Below are 21,626 nucleotides of genomic sequence, written 5' to 3' on the forward strand. Positions count from 1 at the left end.
GCAATTGAAGCAAAATGAATCTTGATGCGGTGACATGCACCATCGTTTTTGGCTAGAAGTGCTCCTGGTACCGATCTAAGCACTAATTGAAGCCAGAGAGAGGTGTTGAAGGGTGGGCCATTTCTCCATCCAATGGTTATAATATTGGAATCAATATTTGAACCCTTGTTTGCTGAAGCATCACTTCCGACATCCAAACCCCATAGCTTGAAATAATCTTGTGTTTGGCTACAAGATTAGCCTATTCGTGAATAATAGGAAGAATAGTAAGGTGGAATTGGGATAACTAAGGGTCTGTTTAGTTAGGATATTTGAAAAACAGTTTTCAGTATTTAAATATTGAAAACTGTGGGCTAAAAAGAAAAAAAGGTGTTTGATAAGGGTGTTTTTTATTGGAGTGTTTGAGTTACGTTACTCATTTTAGGGTGTATAAACACTGAATTTAGAAAACTCGTCTTACCAGTTTTCAATTTTCAAACAACATTGCTCAATAAAACTTTTGTAAATATGTTGAAAACCATGAGACCCACTTGATTAGACAACACATAAACTAATTTCCCTCTCTCAAGAAAAAAAAATGTATTGTGCTTATTAGTTTTTTTCCTAAAAAACACACACACACATACCAAACACATAATTACGTTTTTTCATACACTGAAACATGTTATTTGAAACATGGTACCAAATACATTTTTTGCTTTATGAATACTGTAAACACTTATTTTCACAACATTTTTTAAATCATAGTTTTCACATTATTTTAAACAACGACACTAGAAATCTCCAACCAAACAAGCCCTAACCGGGTATTATTTAATGGCCTTTTTTTTGGGACAAATAGAGTGGTGTGTATGAAGAAGAGTGTGAAATAGGTAACATTCAGTCAATCTTGGGTTGACTAGGTGCATTTTGATCATTTTGACCCAAATGACACTTCAAGTGTTCCAATGCCTAAATGGGTTGTACCATGACAATCTAGATGTTCCCATGGAACCCTAGCAAAAAAAGTGATATTTTTTGGAATTTTTAGGGTTTCGCACGCAAATCGAGGACAAATAAAATACGGTATCCACAACGTCCAAACCTTTAAAGAATGTACACAATTACATTTAATATACAAAACTTCAAGAATTGTATACATTTTGTACATTCAAAATATACAATTATTTGATTTGTGGACATTTTTCTTCATATTCAATATCCTAACTTTTAAAGAATGTACACAAGAAATGCACACAAGTCTAAACATTCAAAGTACACAATTGTTTGATGTGTGTACATTGTTTCTTTAAAAATTACTAAAAATGTCTACACCTTCAAAGAATATACAAAATTTTGTATATTACCTTCAAGAAATGTACACAACTTTGTACTTTTGCAGCAACAACAACAAAAACATACAATTCAACATCAATCCTACCCAGCACTAAATCAAATATAATACACTAATGTGGCGTTTGGTACAGGAGAATCCACATTACTTCTAGCATCCAAATTCTTGGGAATGTGATTCCTTACAATCTAAATGCCTAGGAATGTAGCTATTCCTATGTTTGGTTTTATTGGGAATCTCTTGATATTCCTAAGAATGTGAGATGATAATATTTGATTTATTCTCAGGAATCTTAAATGAATTATTTATTTTTCCCATTCTATCCTTAGATTTGAATGTAAACTACCAAGTCCTTTAAAAAAAATAAATAAATAATCTTCCTCTAAATAAATAATGAAAAGCAAAACATAAACTATTAATTATGACAAGTTCATTAAAACTGTAGTCTAACATTTCAAAATGACAAATACAATACAAAAATAACAATTTAAATTCTCAAATGCTTTATTCTTAATAATAATTTTTAAAAGAGCTTAATCCATACCTGGCAATAATAGAGGGTCCCCTTCAAACTTTTTTTTCCACACATGAAACCTAAATAAAACTTTGTTAAAGAATATATCAACAGAGTTGTCTATCCTGTTTATGTCGTTTTGGTGAGAAAAGATAAAGATAAGGGAAAAGATGTTGATGATTTGTTTTATACTTTATCTTAATTGCTTAAATGATAAGGAAAAATGGTTAAAATTGTAAATTTATAAAAAATACAATTTCCTTTAAGCTTGTGAATTTGGATACCCACCTGTTTTAAAGAGAATCCACATTCCTACTGAGAGGGGCTTAAAGGGGGAATCCAGATTTCCCTAGCATCTAATTTCTTAATGTGATTTGCAACCAAACATGGGAATCTTTAAATATTCCTGAGAATCCTAAAACATTACTCTGTACCAAACGCCATATAAAGATACAAAGGAGCAACTCTCAAGAACATTACAAACCAGACTAATAACATAACCATTTCAGAGCAGATCTTTCCTATAGATACAACTAGAAAGCTATAAAACAGCAAGGCTCAACAAACAAAGGCCACCAGTACAAATAAGAGCTCCTAATAATAACCAAAGCCAACCTCTTAAGTTCATACTAGAAAGCATCAGTACTTAGTGCACAAAAGCACTCAATATGCCATGTTTAATCTTCAATTCCTCAAACTTCGAGGGCGGCTATCTAACTATATAGTCACATGCATACATACAAGTTTATACAATTAATTTTGTATGTAAGCCAATCTAACAAAATTGAATGTTTATAAATATCAAATTGTGAACCCATATATTCTAGGCCGGCCTAGGCCACTTAGGCCATCGCCTAGGCCCCGTATTAGAGAAAGACCCTCAAATTTTGGGGCAAAAGATTATATATTAAATATTTTTTTGGAGATATAGGGAAAAAAAATTAGTTTTACATTTTTCCTTTATTTTTAAGAAGTCTCAAAGAATTTTATATACATATACACTTAGATTAGGTTAAAGTATGATCTTATATTGTATCAAAAAAAAAAAAAAAAACCCAAAGAATTGAGTAATGCTAGAGATAATACAACTTTAAATACATGGGTCTTACAAATATATGTGTGCTAATGGCAAGAAATAATTCAAATAGGAAAATGCTAGAAATAATTTTTTATTTTTTATTTTTTTAGAGTTTCAACCTATGACGTCCGCTTTTAATAATAGTTCTTTATCATCAAATCAGGATACCAATCAGTTTTTGGTGTAGGCGAGGATTAAACTTCAGATCTCTTATACAACCATTATAGACTTTATCGGTTGAGCTAACTGGAACCCATTGCTAGAAATATTATTAATTTCACTAATTGAAAACCTTTACAAATTGATGTGACCATTAATGTGATATGTGAAAGTCAGTAACCTATTAAATGCATTTTTTTAATTACTTTTTGTGATTGTTGATACATTTTTGTACGCCTCATGTTATAAAATTTATAATATCCTTAATATCATTCATTCATTCAAATACTTGTTTATTATCTTTTTAAAGTGTAACCACTCACATTTATTGCAATATTGTTTGTAAGTTGTTTTAGTAAAATTTGTAACAACTTTAGCACTTTTCTAAAATAAGAAAAGCATATTACAAAATAAAAGGAATGAATTTTTGTTATAAAAAAAAAAAAATTATGATGTTAAAAACTAGTGTAAGGACTCAATTTGTAACAATCCCAAACTGATATTGGGTTCGTACGTTAAAGGCCCAAACAATAAAATTTGTAGAGAGTGGGTTGAAAGGCCAGGCCTTGGTCACCGGACAGTGGTTGGTCGTGGTGTTCATGGTAATCGCACAAGAGTGAACCGTGCTTGCCCAAGAAGTCTTTCTCCTCGGCACGGACTGGGAGGCTCTAGTTCTTGGCCTTTTTTCCCAGCCCCCTTTTCTGGATTGCTTACTTCTCTTTTTATACTAGCCTTTACCCTTTCTCCAACGTCCACGTGTAGGTTCAGATTTCTGGGGCTGATAGTATCAGCCCATACCCAAAGTGATTGGGGGTGGTTGTAAAAACTGGAAAACATTGCTCTGTCAGGTGCAAAGTATTTAATTGCAGTAATGACAGTCTTTCCCTTGTCCTTTGTCGCCATACTGTTCAGGGGTCTTTTCCCCATCAATGCAGAGGTGTTTAGCTTTTCCATGAACTGTTCCTATACCGTACTTGCCCTTTCTTCCAGGAACGCTTGGGATGCCGAGGATAGAATTGTCCTCGACTATGTCTAAAGGCCATTTGGACTTTTATTGTATGTCCTCGGCAATATCCCTCCTCGGCTCAGGCCTTGGGCCCTAACGTAAAGTGGGCTGGGGTCACAAGTTCTTTAGCCCCACAATAGCCCCTCAAAATTCTGCTGTCCAGCCCCTCGGACGGAGAGGAGGGTTTTGGTGACGTCGGGCCTATGTCACGACTTGCCAAGCCTCGTCCTTCATCAATGCCGGTGCCTCTTCATTTGCTTGGGACATGCTCCTGGTTATGAGACATTCCCTTAGCTTTATTCACGTTGCGTTCTTGCCGTTTCGGTGCACGAGGCGTATCTTTAATAAGCTCCCTTTATGAGGTGACACAAATCCAACGGTTGAAGACAGCGCTGTGAGTTGGGTGGGACTTATCTCGTTTGTAGCTTTTTTTTTTTTTTTTAGTGATTTGTACAGAGTAAATGCCACCAGGCTTGCTCCCCATATAAGGAGTGCGGTGGGGGGTCATTTTCTTCATTCGCAGACCCTTTAAGCCTTCCAAATCCCTAACTTTCCAGTTGTGCCCATAGCCCCTGTTACCAGTGTGACTGAGCCCTAGGGAGTGATATGGCCAAGTCTAGGATGAGGGCAAAGGGACCACACCCTGTCCAAAAGTATTGGATTTCCCCGAGACTCAAGATGGCCCGGTCAGGGCAAGGGAGACAGAGATTCAAGACATTTCTCCCCCTTGATAAGGCGGGAAAGAAGCCTTTTCTTCCTTCAGCCAAAATCTGAAGCAGGTGTTGGTCGCATCAAATTTTTAGTGTAACAGCACTGGGGTTTCTCATTGTCGGTACCATCCGCTCTCTCTCAAGCACTGCTAATATGGCACTTGCCTGATGGGAGTCAGAGCTGGTACGGGGACTAGGCATCCCCGCTTCCTCCTCTCTTCCTTCGCTGGTGCTCCCTTTTGCCTCTGCTTCTTCTTCTCTTCCATCACTGGGGACATCCTGGTGCTTCTGCTTCTTCTTTTGCCTCTTCTTCCCTTCCATCAATGGGGCCATCCTAACATGCTTAGTTGCTACTAGAGCAGAATTTTGAAGGATTTATCGTTCCCCTGTACCTTTTTCCTTTTTGCTTTTCTTTTTGCTTCTGCAGTTAGCTTCTGGTATAGGCTTGCTTAAGCCCTCACTGTACACTATACTATTTCTTTGTCTTAATAAAAGATGACTTTATTTTATTCTACGTATTATTTCTTTTCTGCAATAGTTATTTTGTGAATGAATGTGCTGGTTTTTTTTTTTTTTTTTGAACGATACTTAGGGCCGAAACCCTTGTTAACAAAAAGCTATTATTTTGGAACTTATTGAAACTAACAGGCACAATAATGCCGACCTGAAGTAGGTTAAACATATAAAACTAACCAAGATAACAGCTGAACGCTCTGTATTGCGTATGAGGTGATCATCTGAGGAGGGGTAACCCAAAATGAACTATTCGAGAGGGTCACCGAGTACTAGGGTGCTTTGCCACGTTCCTTACAACATTCATAGCCTTAACCATTTTTGGCATCCGGTCCGAGGACTGAGGTATGACTATACCGAGCCTAAACACTCATTTGCATTAGTTTCCTTAGCGTTGGGGTTCCGAGGACAGGGCGGGATTTCCATTCTGTCTAGGACTTAATCCATTTTCTAATGACTAATCTCCCCATAGATCCGAGAACCATGCAATACCTTAGTTCTGTCCAAAACTTATAATTTTCTTTAAGTAGTTGGTTTCTCCATAGGTTGGAGTCCGAGGACCATACAATACCTTGGTTCTGTCCAAAACTTATAATTTTCTTTAAGTAGTTGGTTTCCCCATAGGTTTGAGTCTGAGGATCATGCAATACCTTGGTTCTGTCCAAAACTTATAATTTTCTTTAAGTAGTTGGTTTCCCCATAGGTTTGAGTTCGAGGACCATGCAATACCTTGATTCTGTCCAAAACATATAATTTTCTTTAAGTAGTTGGTTTCCTCATAGATTTGAGTCCGAGAACCATACAATACCTTGGTTCTATCCAAAACTTATAATTTTCATTAAGTAGTTGGTTTCCCCATAGGTTTGAGTCCGAGGACCATGCAATACCTTGGTTCTGTCCAAAACATATAATTTTCTTTAAGTAGTTGGTTTCCCCATAGGTTTGAGTCCGAGGACCACGCAATACCTTAGTTCTGTCCAAAACTTAGAGTTTCTTAAAGTAGTTGGTTTCCCCATAAGTTTGAGTCCGAGGACCATGCAATACCTTGGTTCTGTCCAAAACTTAGAGTTTCTTAAAGTAGTTGGTTTCCCCATAGGTTTGAGTCCGAGGACCATGCAATACCTTGGTTCTGTCCAAAACTTATAATTTTCTTTAAGTAGTTGGTTTCCCCATAGGTTTGAGTTCGAGGATCATGCAATACCTTGATTCTGTCCAAAACTTAGAGTTTTTTAAAGTAGTTGGTTTCCCCATAGGTTTGAGTCCAAGGACTATGCAATACCTTGATTCTGTCCAAAACTTATAATTTTTTTAAGTAGTTGGTTTCCCCATAGGTTTACTTATAATTTTCTTTAAGTAGTTGGTTTCCCCATAGGTTTGAGTCCAAGGACCATGCAATACCTTGGTTCTGTCCAAAACATATAATTTTCTTTAAGTAGTTGGTTTCCCATAGGTTTAAGTCCGAGGACCATGCAATACCTTGGTTCTGTCCAAAACTTAAAGTTTCTTAAAGTAGTTGGTTTCCCTATAGGTTTGAGTCCGAGGACCATGCAATACCTTGGTTCTGACCAAAACTTATAATTTTCTTTAAGTAGTTGGTTTCCCTATAGGTTTGAGTCCGAGGACCATGCAATACCTTGGTTTTGTCCAAAACTTATAATTTTCTTTAAGTAGTTGGTTTCCCCATAGGTTTAAGTCCGAGGACCATGCAATACCTTGGTTCCTTGGTTTTGTCCAAAACTTATAATTTTCTTTAAATAGTTGATTTCCCCATAGGTTTGAGTCTGAGAACCATGCAATACCTTGGTTCTGTCCAAAACTTATAATTTTCTTTAAGTAGTTGGTTTCCCCATAGGTTTGAGTCCGAGGACCATGCAATACCTTGGTTCTGCCTAAAACTTAAAGTTTCTTAAAGTAGTTGGTTTCCCCATAGGTTTGAGTCCGAGAACCATGCAATACCTTGCTTCTGTCCAAAACTTATAATTTTCTTTAAGTTTCGAGGACTAGCCCCTCGACCGAGGTGTGGGGTGTTGACTTGATGTTGAAAGCCCCTAGAACTGCCCATGCCACTGGTGCTTCGAAGCGTAGCCCCTAGTGGAACTTTATATTAGGACAACAATAGTGTGCTACTGGAAATGACGGAAGGGCTTTCACAGGCCCTTGTTTGACAGGAGCTCGATCCACCACCTGTGCCAACGCACAAGTCTTCCCCACAGACGGCGCCAATTGTAAGGACTCAATTTGTAACAATCCCAAACTGATATTGGGTTCGTACGTTAAAGGCCTAAACAATAAAATTTGTAAAGAGTGGGTTGAAAGGTTAGGCCTTGGTCACCGGATAATGGTTGGTCGTGGTGTTCATGGTAATCACACAAGAGTGAACCGTGCTTGCCCAAGAAGTCTTTCTCCTCGGCACGGACTGGGAGGCTCTGGTTCCTGGCCTTTTTTCCCAGCCCCCTTTTCTGGATTGCTTACTTCTCTTTTTATACTAGCCTTTACTCTCTCTCCAACGTCCACGTGTAGGTTTAGATTTCTAGGGCTGATACTGGTCCTATCAACTCATACCCAAAGTGATTGGGGGTGGTTGTAAAAACTGAAAAGCATTGCTCTGTCAGGTGCAGAGTATTTAATTGCAGTAATGGCAGCCTTTCCCTTGTCCTTTGTCCTTTGTCGCCATACTGTTCAGGGGTCTTTCCCCCATCAATGCAGAGGTGTTTAGTTTTTCCATGAATTGTTCCTATACCGTACTTGCCCTTTCTTCCAAGAGCGCTTTAGGATACCGAGGACAAAATCGTCCTCAACTATGTCTCAAAGCCATTTGAACTTTCATTATATGTCCTCGGCAATATCCCTCCTCGGCTCGGACCTTGGGCCCTAACGTAAAGTGAGCTGGGGTCACAAGTTCTCTGGCCCCACAACTAGTTAGCCCAATAATTTGGGAGAGAAACCTAAATTATGAGTTCATCCAAAGCAGAATACATTCAAAAAAAAAAAAAAAAACAGTTAATATTAGGATAATTCTGATAAGAAAACCAAAAAGTAATTAACCTTTAAGATGAAAAATATGATGAGAGAAGAAGCAATCATATTGCAACTTGCAATAATATTAGGCTAATGGACCTTGTCGTAATGTGAGTGTGGGTTCATCTATAATTTGAAATCCATTTAATGGCTAATTAGCCCTAATAATTTTATTGTAGACATGGAAAAAAGGGTAGGTCGGGTTGGGTTAATTGGGTTGCGGATCAAACGAGTCAAAAATGGGTCATTTTAAGCAGGTTAAAAACGGGTTTGGGTCAATCGGGTTGCGGGTCGGGTCGGGTCGGGTTGACCCGTATTTTTCGCTTTTTATTATTATTATTATTATTATTATTATTATTATTATTATAAAGAAAACAACATGTATTTGCCATTTGGAAAGTTATGCAACAAATTACTTGATGTAAAATTCATTATTTTGAATTCACCACTTATATTAAAAATGAACCCAATCAAACTTATTAATACTTATTCAATAATTTTAAAATTATACAAATCCTAACATTGCTATCTAAAATAAAATAATATGTACAAAGATAAGTAAAACAAATACACAAGTTTTATTTCTACACAATATCAACTTTCCAAAATATAAAACAAAATTACAAATGACTTATTGGTTAATTCATTTGATAAAGAATAAAAATATATAAGAAATTTACAATCTTGAAAATTAATTTTATAATATATTATCAATTGTGGTTGACACTCTATTTCAATTGAGATATACATTAAAGTTTGATTGCTTACTAATTTATACATGGTTTCTTTTATGAATATCATATCATTGTTAAGCAACACACACTCTATGAAATATCATAATTTATTTTGAAAAACTGTTTATTTTGGACATAAATTGTTAAAAAAATAGGTCTAAGTATTCGTAATTTATGCTAATTTGATTCTTTGACTTCACTATTTTCACACTTGTGAATATTTTTCACATATGTCTACAATTTTAAATCTATGTTTTTAACTCTACTAAAATTAGATTATCTTGGCATGTACTTTATTATTTAATATCTAAAAATTTTTACTCATTACAGAATGCTCAATCATTTATCTTTCAATTAATTTGCATGCAGTTATGTAAATGTATCAATTGTTTCCTTAAAGTTTACAATAAACAATTAAACCAATATTGTCTTAATTTTACTATTTTTTTTATTAAAAAAAGAGTTTTAAAAAAATGGTTCAAGTTTGGGTCGGATCAGGTTGACCCGCAAAAAACACGGGTCAACCCATTTTTCTTCGGATCAAAAAAATAGGGTTTAAGTCAGGTATTTTTCGAGTTGGATCAGATCAGAAAATTCTGACCCGTTTTGTCATGTCTATTTTATTGGAGAAAAAAATATGCAGAATCGTTCTAATAGATAAACATAGACCTAACTTCATAGAGACAGGTGTTGAAGGGTGGGCCATTTCTCCACCCAACAGTTGTAGTATTGTATCAATGTCTAAACCTTTGTTTGCTGAAACATCACTTCAGACGCCCGAACCCCATAAGCCCCCCGTCTCTCTCTCTCTCTCTCTCTCTCTCTCTCTCTCTCTCTCTTTCTGATTCTGTTCATTTTGTACACCGCCACCATGGGAGCTACCTCTTGTTCTATAGTGGTACCACTCCACCAGAGTTTCATGGCGGGAAAAGGATGTTTGTTATTTCATGTTTGGTTACAAGATTAGCTTATTCGTGAATAATAGAAAGAATAGTTACGTGGAATTGGGATAGCTGACTGGAAATTTTTTAATGGCCTTTCTTTGAAAAGTGAGGCGATGGTGAACGAAGAGTTTGAAATAGGTAATGTGCAACTATCTTGGCTCATTCTAAAATAACTAGTATGTAACCCCGTGCTTACGCACGGGTATTGTTAATTGTAATGATACTATTGATGTTAGCTTGGGTTATTAAACATATAGAACATTAGTTCAACCAAGACATTTGAAGGTACTAAAATGATTTTTCCTTTCAATTGTCATGATATTGGTTACGTTAAGTTTCTTACTACAATGCACAGTTACATTTATGAATAATGACAATTAAATATATAAATTTTTTTATCAAATATACACATTAATTTCAAATTTTCATTATAGAATAAACTCTAACTATCATCAGAAAGAGCCAAATTATGTGCCTTTTTGTTTTTGATAATACATAAAAAAGATAAAGTAGGTTTTTGATGTGTTAAAATGACATATTTTTACAACACCTGATGCTGATCTAAAAGGAATCCCTTAATGGCAATGCCCCATTAATAATATTTCAATCCATATTGTTAAGACTATAAAAGAAATGTGCAATAAAAACATATATATATATATATATATATATATATATTTATTTATTTATTTATTTAAGGTTGCTCTTAAAAAAATAAAAAATAAAATCATTTTTCCCAATTGCCAAGGGGCCTCGATAAGTCAAAATAGCATTGGGGCTGAAGCCTTAAGAGATTAAATTTTATAAGATTGCGGTGTAAAAATGAAGTTTTACCTCTCCAACCCCAACATGAAACTTCATAATATTACATGTATTAAAGAATAGGCACAACTACACTCAATCAATTCTAATACCAATTTGAAAATTCAACTTAACTATAAGTTTAATAAGATGTTATTATGTGTGGTTGAATCTATTGAGCTTTAAGTAAAAAACTGATGTGTCAATTTCTTTTTGGATGGCCCCATACTTACCGAATTCAGACTCAACCCTTAAATCAGCTAAGGATCACAAATATCTTTTCTACAACATACTTCACTAAAACAGAGGATACAAAATTATAAACAAAAATAACCAAATATAAACAAAAGCAAAAACTAAATTTTAAAGTTAAGTTATTTGGATCTAATAGATGAGAAATACCACCTAATAAGAATCATAGATGCGATATTGCAAATTGCATCCAATAGCAATAAAAACGGCTTGATTATTTGAATAATTGATCATAGATGTATTGAGTAAGATGCTTCATTACATTTCTTGAAATCTCCCACGTCACAACTCCTTAATAAGTATGGAAACTGCTTGGAAAAGCTGTAACAATACATTAAACATATATTATCAACACATGGGAGTAGAAAATGATAAATCCAAATAATTCGTTTATCATAGAATTTAGTGCATTGATTGTAGGAGTACTCAACAATCATAAATCAACAATTGCGAGCTAAAAACTTGTCGTTGTAAAAGTAAAAAAGAAAAAGAAATGTAAACACATTAAAAGTAATAGGTCTTACAAAATTAACCCCAAAAAAAGAAACAATATCTTCTACCAATTACTCAAATGAAAATCATATATAATGCCCAAATTTAAAAAGTAAAAATAAAAAATTTACCAAAAGCTGTTTCAGCAATTTGACAGAGGCGAAAGGGTGATAAGTGGTAACCCTCGGATCTCTCTCTCTCTTTTGGTCTTTTTTTTTTTTTTTTTTTGGGAGTGAAAATAGCAATAACTTTCATTACATAGGAATATGGTTGAAGCTTAATCAAGCAATATGGTTGAAGCTATTCCATCCACACTTGAAAAGAGTCCACATGGCGAGCATATTAATTGAGCTAGTAAGTGAGCCATGGACTTACATGGGAAAAAGCAAAACTACATGTCTACACCCATCAAAATTCTTGGTGTAACATCTGGCATCGTGTAAAATTACTAAAATATGACCAATATAAATTTTCATCATGTATGAACGTTGGAGTAGTTCTAGACATATATGGAATGGACAAAACCCCCTTTGAACATGGACAATGCCATTAAACATGAAGAGTATCTTGTGGAACTTCATTACAATTATTACAGAAATGATCCTATAAAATACCTTGTCGCAATAGTGCTATCTTCGTGGGGAGTGAATCAGTATATGCTCGCCATAAAAATGTCTTTAGCCTTGGCGGAATCTTGAGAGACCATAATTGATCTCACAGTTTAGACTGTTGTACAGAATCTCTAGTACTTGGCCGCCTTCTATTTTGTTCGTCCATGGTAGATTATAAGCAATATGTAATTATATAAAGAGAACTAATCTTTCTGTTTGCCACTTCTTTCTTGGTTTTCAAGTTTTAACGAATTAGGCCCCTCGGTTTTCTAAGTGGTATAAATTCCTGTGCAAAAATTAAAACAATCAGCTTTTTATTCGACCAAAAAAAAAAAAAAAAAAAAAGCACAGCCTTTAAACGTAAAATGTAGAATTCAAGATAGGGGAGGTTAACCTAACGTGTTATTCTGCAGAAAAAGAAAAAGAAAAAAGAAAAGAAAAAAAGGGCCACACAAAATCAAGAAAAAACTTAATTAGCACAGAAATTCACTTGAACCGATACATAGAAGTGGTTTTAATGAGAATGGTCCCACATACATTTAGCCACATGGAACAAAATTCAACTTCAATTTCAGATTCTAATTGAACAATTGGAATGATAATTATGAACTGATGGCCACATAGATGTAGACACATGACACAAAATTAGAGTTCTAATTTAGAATTGTAATTTGAGTTTCTCTCTGCTTCACCTATTATTATATATATAGATTAGTGCACAAAGCTAGAGTGTAAACAGCGCACATTAACTGCTTTTTATAAGAGAATTCGTGGGACTTAAGTCATTATGATTTGGAACTTGAAATCATGATTTAAATTATTGTAAATTGCAACTTATGTGTATTATGTGTACAATAGAGTGTGTGTATTCGTTGCTTTTTATAAAAGAATTCGTGGGACTTAAGTCATTATGGTACATTAATGGTAGATCAGCATTCATTGTTGTTTCTTTAGGAGACATCTTGGGTTATTTTGTCTGAGACATAGTCCGTAGTGCCCCTGGTCTTGAGCTTCCCTTGTTCTGTAGGGTCATTCTCTAGTTTGCTATTGAGTATTGTCGAGCTAAAATTCTGATTATGAGAGGTTGGGAATTGGGATAGGTGAGGAAAGAGAAAGCAATTGGTAAATGTAGCGGGTGGAATAGTAAGAAGATAAGTATGAAAGAAATTTATTGTTGATAATGATGACTAGTGAAAGATGAATACCAAATCCACCCAATTTTAAGGGAGATAACTTCGTGAATAAATAAAAATTAAGAAAAATGATATATTCATAACATTTTCAAAATAGTATTTTCATATCAAATTTTAAATAGTAGATTCTTATGAGTTGTTATTAGTTAGTGAAAAAGTCATTTCAGTATTATATTCAAATTAAAACCAATAATAATTCACTATCCACGATTAGTTATGAAAATATTGTAAAAATGTTACGTACATAAATCTTTTTAAAATTTAAATGTCAACACCCACTGTTAGGATTAGTACACTTAAATCCTATTTATATTATATATGACATTATGTTATATGTAATAAAGTTGTTTTATTATTATCTAAAATAATGGTAACATGAATATTTGGACATTATCATATAGTCCTTAAGATGCATAGTATATGATTTAGTCACAGAAGATATAAATCACAAGTTCTTTGTAAACTTAAAATCTTAGTTCGTAGTTGGTGATGAAATTGTGCATTTCATCTGCGAAAATTATAACATGTCAATTAAGATAATTTGTCTTGATCATGAAAAAGAAGACTTCTAATTGATATGTTAATATGTTTTAAGTGTATAAGACCTATTGAACTGGACCACTATAAGATTTATTATTCTATTAACGACTGTCAAATGAATAATATATCTCACGACTTTCATTTACATAAACTCTCAATCCTGAGAGAATAGTGAACCTGATCATGATATGTAAGTTGCTTTAATATATTAGGAGTGAGATCCAAACAAACGGTCAAAATCTCAGTATGTTATGCAACCTCACGTAATATTGAAGGAATACATATTTTCAAAATGGAATCCATAGTCTCTTTATAAAGATATAAAATATTCCATTGAGATAAGTTTAATGAGTTTGGCTATTCAGAGTGTTAGGCCTAACCACTTTAGTAAAGAGTTACTAAAGTTTATATGTTATTAAATTAGATTTCATAAAATATATATGAATAACTTAAAGGATTAAACCGGGTACTCAAGGATCAAGATGTAGTAATCTTCAAAGTGACAGTTATATATTATGATTTTGTATTAGTGCGAATATTTTGATGAAGGGGTTAAATGTTTAATAAAGTCTTGGGATATAATTTATTAATAAGGCCTAAAGTATAATTATATTTATATAATGGTATTAAATATAATTAATGGTAATTTTGTACTTGTTAAGAGTTGACAAATAAGTCCAAAGCCCATTGAAGTTAGAGCTTTATTTGTCAATTTTGGTCTCACTCCAAGCCATACACTAAAACCCAATTGGGCTGACCCAAAAGGTTAACCCAATTAGATAATCAGTTGTTTTTTTAATAAGAATTATTAAATAAAGTAATTGCCAAGTGAAGAAAATATATACGTATGATTAAAAGAGAAAAATATTCAAAGTTTTCTCAAGACACTTGGTTTTTTTCTTAAACAAATACATATAGAACTGATTGAGAGACTATACATCTTGCGCATATTGTGGAATTGGAGTGAATATTGAAAGTCTTCCCAAGTTCAATCTTCATTTTGTTTTGAATTTCACTGCATCAAGATACGCCTTCTTGTTCTTTGTTTTTAAAACTCATATGTTGCATGTTATCTCACATGAATGAAATAGATCCATTTATATTCCGCTGCATATTTTTTTATGAGATACAAAAATGTATTTTTTTCATTTTTTTCCAACACCCAACTGGATCAAATAAGTGAAAAGGATATGTACGGAAGATACCAAAGATGAAAGGTGAGAAAGGTGGTGGTATTTCATCTACAAATACATATTTCCGGGGTCCATTTCATGTGAAAGAATAAACATATGTATTCCGAGAGTAATAGTATCTAAAAGGTTGCAAATTGACAACAAAGCTTTTTCAATATAACAATTTTCCTTGAGTAATGTTGGTCCATGTGGGACACACCTCTACTACTTGCAACTCATCATATAGTATAAGTTTTGTTATTTTATGTGGCACAAATGTAGACATCTCATTTTGTACCCCTTACAACTCGGGCCTCCGTTCTCCAATGATGTTAGAATCTTAAAGCTCAAGGTTGGTTTAAGGCCCAATCAGATGAAAATTGACTTGAAAAAAATATTTATGGAAAATATAAGTTATTTTTTTATTAAATAAACTATTTTTGGAAAAGTGAGACCACGAAAACCCTAAGACATGCGTATGCATACACATGTATGCACATGCATGCTCAAGCTTTGCGTACGCATGCTTCATGCATGCGTACTCATACATGCATGCGCATGCTAGGGTTCTAGAAACTATGTATGACAAGTTTTCTGCATTTAAACTAGGTTTGGAACGGATCCCATATCATTTGAGAGCCACCCAAACCCCTATTTTTCAACTATATAAAGTCATAAAAGGTAATTTTTCAAGAAGGACGAATTCCAGTGATAAAACACATAAGATTCACTAGAAAATAGTGAATCAAAGAGGGATTTTTTCACAAAACATTCTCAAGTCAAGTTTTACTTGATTAGGACATTCTTTGGTCTTGATCTTTAAGTTCTAAAGTTTACTAACTTATTTTGAATTGATTGTGACTAGATTCACTGAAAGAAACAATCAAAATCAAGACCTAGAGAGTTTTAGTGTTGAGGTAAAATTTCTAACTTTGGCTCTTTGCTTTTCTTTATTTTTCTTTTGATCTTGTGTTTATATATGTGTTCTATTTGCTTTAATATGTTTGTTTAGTCTAGGTTTGCTTTGTGCTTTTATTCTGAGTATGTTAGGTTGTTAAATTTTTTGTTTTTGCGTTTCTATTATATAGTTTCTGGGTTATGGTTCTTATGGCATGTATGCGTGCGTATGATGATTGCATGCATATGCATACTCGTAGTTTGCTTACGCATACAGATGGGCTGCGTACGCATGCCGTATGTATGCACACACATACTCTTGTCCAGAAATCCTAATTCACCTTCTGTTTGTTTTTCCTTTGTTTTACCTACATGTTTAGCCTCTGTTTAACCTAGTTTTCATATCTGTATACATCTGTTTACCCTATTTTGTTTCGCTTTGCATTGTTTTATCTTTTTATGCTTATTAGGGTTTTAATTTGCTTAAATACCATGAACATGCCTTTGGATATGGTCATGCATAGATGTTGTGATGCTATAAGATAAGTAAGGTAAGTCATGCAGACTACTATGAACATGCATTTGATTTGGTTAATGGGTATGATATGGTTGATATACTTGGTTGAATCCCTTGATTTTGAGGTTTGAATGCTCTAACATGTTGATCATGATCTACCTTGTGATGTTTCTGCCCTTAGAGATATATGCTTATATGCCATGATAGATGAATGTTAGGTTTGAGGATGATTATGCCATGTTGATTGCTTAGATACATGTTAGTGTGTGTGTGTGTATGTGTGAGAGTTAGAATAACGTGTTAAATGTGTCTTTAATGAGATTAAGACTTGTAACATAATGAGTGAAAGCCAATCCACGGGTTGAGTGGGATTGGGTGCATAACACCTTCCCATCCCCATACCTAAACTCCGGACACGTGCTTTGGTAAAGATCAGTATTTTTACGAAGAGCGCTATATTTATGATTCTTAGACCTAAACTAAGTGACGACTCTATTTACACACTCCATCATAATCCACCCTAAACTAATATGTATTTCCCACGAATTTTTGGAAAAACCCAAAAGAAGAACTTCCATTGCGGGGCGCTTGCACCCACGACAAGCAATATTCATTACCTATCATTATAACAATTTCAATTTCGTCTTCTTCTTCTAGTAAATCTAACCACATCCTTTACCAGAGATTTATTACTTTTTTTAATTTCACTAAAATTTAACATGTCATAATTGTGTTCCTCGTCTTTATGAGAATGAATGTCAAATTTACTGAGTCATACGGCCCACATCCCAACCATACGGTCATGTGTATCTCTTTGAAAATAGTATATGCGCTGGGATGAACCAGGATTTGAACCTAGGGGTAAAACATGAACCAAAAAAAATTCAAGTGACATGGTTTATTAAAAAAAAAAATTATGGTAGACAAAATAATTGTACTTTATTATCATAAATATTTAAGACAAGAAGGAAATAATATGAACAAAAAAAATTGAAAGTTACAATATGATATTCTAACATTTTCAAAGAAAAATAAAAAAAGAAGAGGACTTCGGATCTCCAAATTTTGGATAATTGGAATTAATATGTTGATTTTATCACGTTGACCAACTCACCAATATGATAAACTCATACTTTTGGATGCAACTAAAAATCACACTAATGAAGTTTTCAAAACTTTGTTTGAAGATTTTAAAAAATTGAGATATTAATATTAAGTGTTAGTAATGCTACATCATCAATATTGGCTTCTAAAAGATTTTTGCATTTTATCTTTTGAAAAAAATTTAAATATTGTAATTGAATTTCCCATAATTTATAAATCAATTAAAAAGTTATATAAATTATTGTCACCTCCCTAAGGATTTTTTTTTTTATGAGATTTTTTTGGTTATGAGTTATTGAATTATGATATTGGTGATTTGTGGATTTTTTATTGTGTTGTATTTGGACTATGAAGGGGCCATAGGTCCAAAGAAAGAGTTAAGTGATTAGTTTCTTTTGGGCTATTTAGACCAATCCAAAAATTTAAGGGGCAACTATAAACTTTAAAATATGGGCATGCAAAGTTTTCAAAAAAAAAAAAAAATATATATATATATATATATATATGGGCATGCAAATAAAATTGCTAATTTGCAAACTTAAGAGCGGTATTATCATATTACCCAGCTGTCAAATAGAGAAAGTAGCCGACCCCCCCCCCCCCCTCCCTCCCCTCTAGTGGGTCCGTCCCTGTTTACGCGTTTCCTGTCAATATCAGAATTGCAGTAGCCTAGCAGGGACTGGTTAGGATTTAAAATGGATGGAGGGATGGTAAAGGTTGAATCCATTTTTCTTTTCAGAAAATAGCTCTAGGAAATTATCACAATGAATAGAAAAACAGTATAAAGCAAAAGTATGCCCCATCGTTATTTGATTATTACTTGTGAAAAGCTTTTCTAGGAAGTAAGAAACGTTTCAAGTTAGCAACAAAAGAGATTCTTCTGGTTTTCTCTCTCTAATGGCGACTCATAACTCACTGAAAATAGTTGAGGTTTACCGAGTGGTTCCTTTACCAAACTCACAAGATACAACCACCCCAAAGTCCCTCCCTCTCACCTTCTTTGACGTACTCTGGCTTAGGTTCGCACCGGTCCAGCGAGTTTTCTTTTATGAAACCTCTATTTCTATCACAACCTTCTGGGACTCCGTTCTTCCAAAACTCAAGCACTCACTCTCCCTCACACTCCAACACTTCCTCCCTCTTGCCGGTACCCTCATTTGGCCTCCAGAATCTAAACCCATCATCAATTACAAAGAGGGCGATGCAGTTTCATTCACTGTAGCTGAGTCCAATGCTAACTTCTACAATCTCTCAGGCAACAACTTTGTTCAAGCTGTGGAATACCATCCTCTTGTACCCGACTTGGCAACATCCCATGAACGTGCCAAAGTGTTAGCATTGCAAGTCACGATGTTCCCAAACTACGGGTTTTGCATTGGAATTACAGCACACCATGCTGTTCTTGATGGCAAAAGCTCAACCATGTTTATGAAATCATGGGCTCACTTGTGCAAACTTGGAGGAAATGCTTTGTCCTTGGTACCGGAGCTAACACCAAGCTTTGACAGAATGGTTATTAAGGACCCGGCTGGGCTAGAGGCAAACTTCCTGAATCAGTGGTTGAACCTAGATGGACCACACAACAAGAGCTTAAAGTTGTGGGAGCTAACAACTCCACTAGATCTGGTACGAGGTACGTTTGAGTTGACTTGTACAAAATTAGAAAAGCTCAGGCAGTCGATAAAAAGCATATTGGAAGAGAACAATAATCAAGAACAAGCACTTCGCTTATCAAGGTTAACACTAACTTGTGCCTACACATGGGTTTGCCTAGTTAAGGCAGAAGGACTAAGAGACACCAATTTACATCTTTTTATTAATGCAGACGCGAGGCCTCGCTTAGAGCCTCCTATGCCTGCGAGTTATTTTGGAAACTGCGTTACCGGTCATCTTGCAGTTGCAGAGAGAAATGACTTGCTGGGAGAAAAGGGGTTGGCTGTGGCAATAAAAGCTATAACCGAAGCTATAAGAAGTTTGGATTATGGGGTACTAAGTGATGCTGAAAACCGGCTGTCACAGCTGTTAACTATAAAGAAAGGCGAAGTGGCTCATAGAATTGCTGGAATTGCCGGCTCACCTCGATTTGAGCTTTACAATACTGACTTTGGATGGGGAAAGCCAACAAAGGTAGAGATGATTTCTATAGATAAAACAGGAGCTATACGTGTTTCGGAAAGTAGAGATGATGCTAGAGGAATTGAAATTGGATTGGTTTTAAAGAAACATGAAATGGAAGTGTTTGCATCACTATTTGCCAAAGGTCTGGAAGTCCTGTAAAGTAAAGTTACGAGTAACTGGAAAGATTATGCATCTTACAGAGACGAGATAATTAGCAAAGTGCGCATATGATTGGGAAATTATAGTATCTTCGTTCTTGATTCAGCCAAAAAAATAAAAGTATCTTTGCTCTTGTGAGTGGTTATGGTTCTGTAATTATTTGTGTGTTTAGGTAGGTATCGTATTTAAATGCTCTCTTTGTTTTTGAACATAATCTAGTCAAGGATCCTGTGAAAGTTTTGTTTTGTTTTTGTTTTTTTTTTTTTTTCCTTTTTTTTTTTTGGGGGTGAAATTTAATGTTAATTATGGTTGTAACTATACAACTCGTGATATTTAAAAAATGAAACGACTAGCATTTAAAAAATAAAAAATTGGATTTAGTTACCTTTAGTAATTTTTTAATTAGAATTTTCTTTTATTTTAATAAAAAACTGTCACATCACTTATTAATTAAATAAAAAATGAAGATTAAAACCAACTATCATTTTTTATTATTATATATTTAAAACAAAAAAACATTTACTGTTAAAAAAAAAAATACTACAGATAAGTCGTACTCTAAAAATTCTCTCTTCATCATAATTATCAAAGAACAAAACAAAAAATTGGCTGATAATTAATTTTTATATATATATATATATATATAAATCTAAGTGAGTTTTGAATTCTTTCTCCCACCTCCAAGAAGGCTACCAAAATATTGGAAGGATACAAATCTAACTCAATTGAAACCCCTAAATTATTTATCTAAAAAAATTATTATTAGTATGGTTTTTTTTTAATATATATATATATATATATATATATATATATATATGAAATATGTTAATAAAACCTAAAAACAAAAATTAAATTATTAATTCTACATCTAAAAGGAAAAAATAATAATAATAAGTATAATACAAAAAATTAAATAAATATTATTTAAATTTTTTTTAGAACCAGATAAGAAATTTAATTGATGAATGAAATCTGTGGTTACACGATTTTCCTGGCCCAACTTCTATTGATCAGACCTTGGCCCAAAGCGCAACCCACAATAAATATTTGTAGAGGATGGGTCAAAGAACTTAGCCTCAGTGAACCTATTCGGTCTGATACATGGACAGTATTGTTGACAAGAAAATAAAGACACAAGAATGGATCTCTCCCGTATGATTCTATTTCTTCAGTTTTTAAAACAGTTTTTCCGTCCTCTTCTTTGAGGGACTCCACTACATTATATAGTTCTTCTCCTCTCATCTCAACCTTACACCTGTTGATCATTTAAGCATCTACTTGAGCACCTGTCACATCAGCCGCCCTCATCACTCCCTTTGTGAGTTGCAGAGGCCAAGGTGGTACTGTTCAGGGGTCTTTTCCTCATTAATGCGGCCAAGAGGGTGGTTGGGGCGCAATTAATGTGGTGGTAGCTTTCCATGAGATATTTTGGATTTTATTCATTTTATATGTTGGGAGGATGAACTAAAATGGCTGGGGAGAGTTCCTCGTCTGGGCTTCGTGATGTCCGAGGAGGAGTTACTCCTCGGACAGGTTTCCTTGGCGTTATTGGGATCGAGTAATGCTTCATATGTGGTTTTTCTTCGGACAGGACGCTCCTCGGACGGGCCTGAATTTGGAATAGCCCATTATTTTTGGGCCGGGCCCCACAATAGCCCCTCAAAACTCTGGTTTTTATCTCCTTTCGAGGAGAAAAGCGGGGTTTTGATGTTTGTGAGAGGATGGAAATAAGGAGATCGTGTGGCGCGCGTGCGGATCGTT

At 34.4% G+C, this 21,626-nt stretch overlaps 1 protein-coding gene across 1 annotated transcript; it reads left to right on the forward strand.

Moving 5' to 3' along the window:
• The first annotated feature begins 18,307 nt into the window (after positions 1–18,307).
• LOC126714086 (phenolic glucoside malonyltransferase 1-like) lies at positions 18,308–20,110 on the forward strand. Its single transcript, XM_050414084.1, has one exon. It carries the CDS (start codon positions 18,486–18,488, stop codon positions 19,863–19,865), a length of 1,380 nt encoding a protein of 459 aa, XP_050270041.1. The 5' UTR covers positions 18,308–18,485; the 3' UTR covers positions 19,866–20,110.
• The last annotated feature ends 1,516 nt before the right edge of the window (positions 20,111–21,626 follow it).

This window comes from Quercus robur, chromosome 2, assembly GCF_932294415.1.
Source record: "Quercus robur chromosome 2, dhQueRobu3.1, whole genome shotgun sequence".
NCBI lineage: Eukaryota > Viridiplantae > Streptophyta > Magnoliopsida > Fagales > Fagaceae > Quercus > Quercus robur.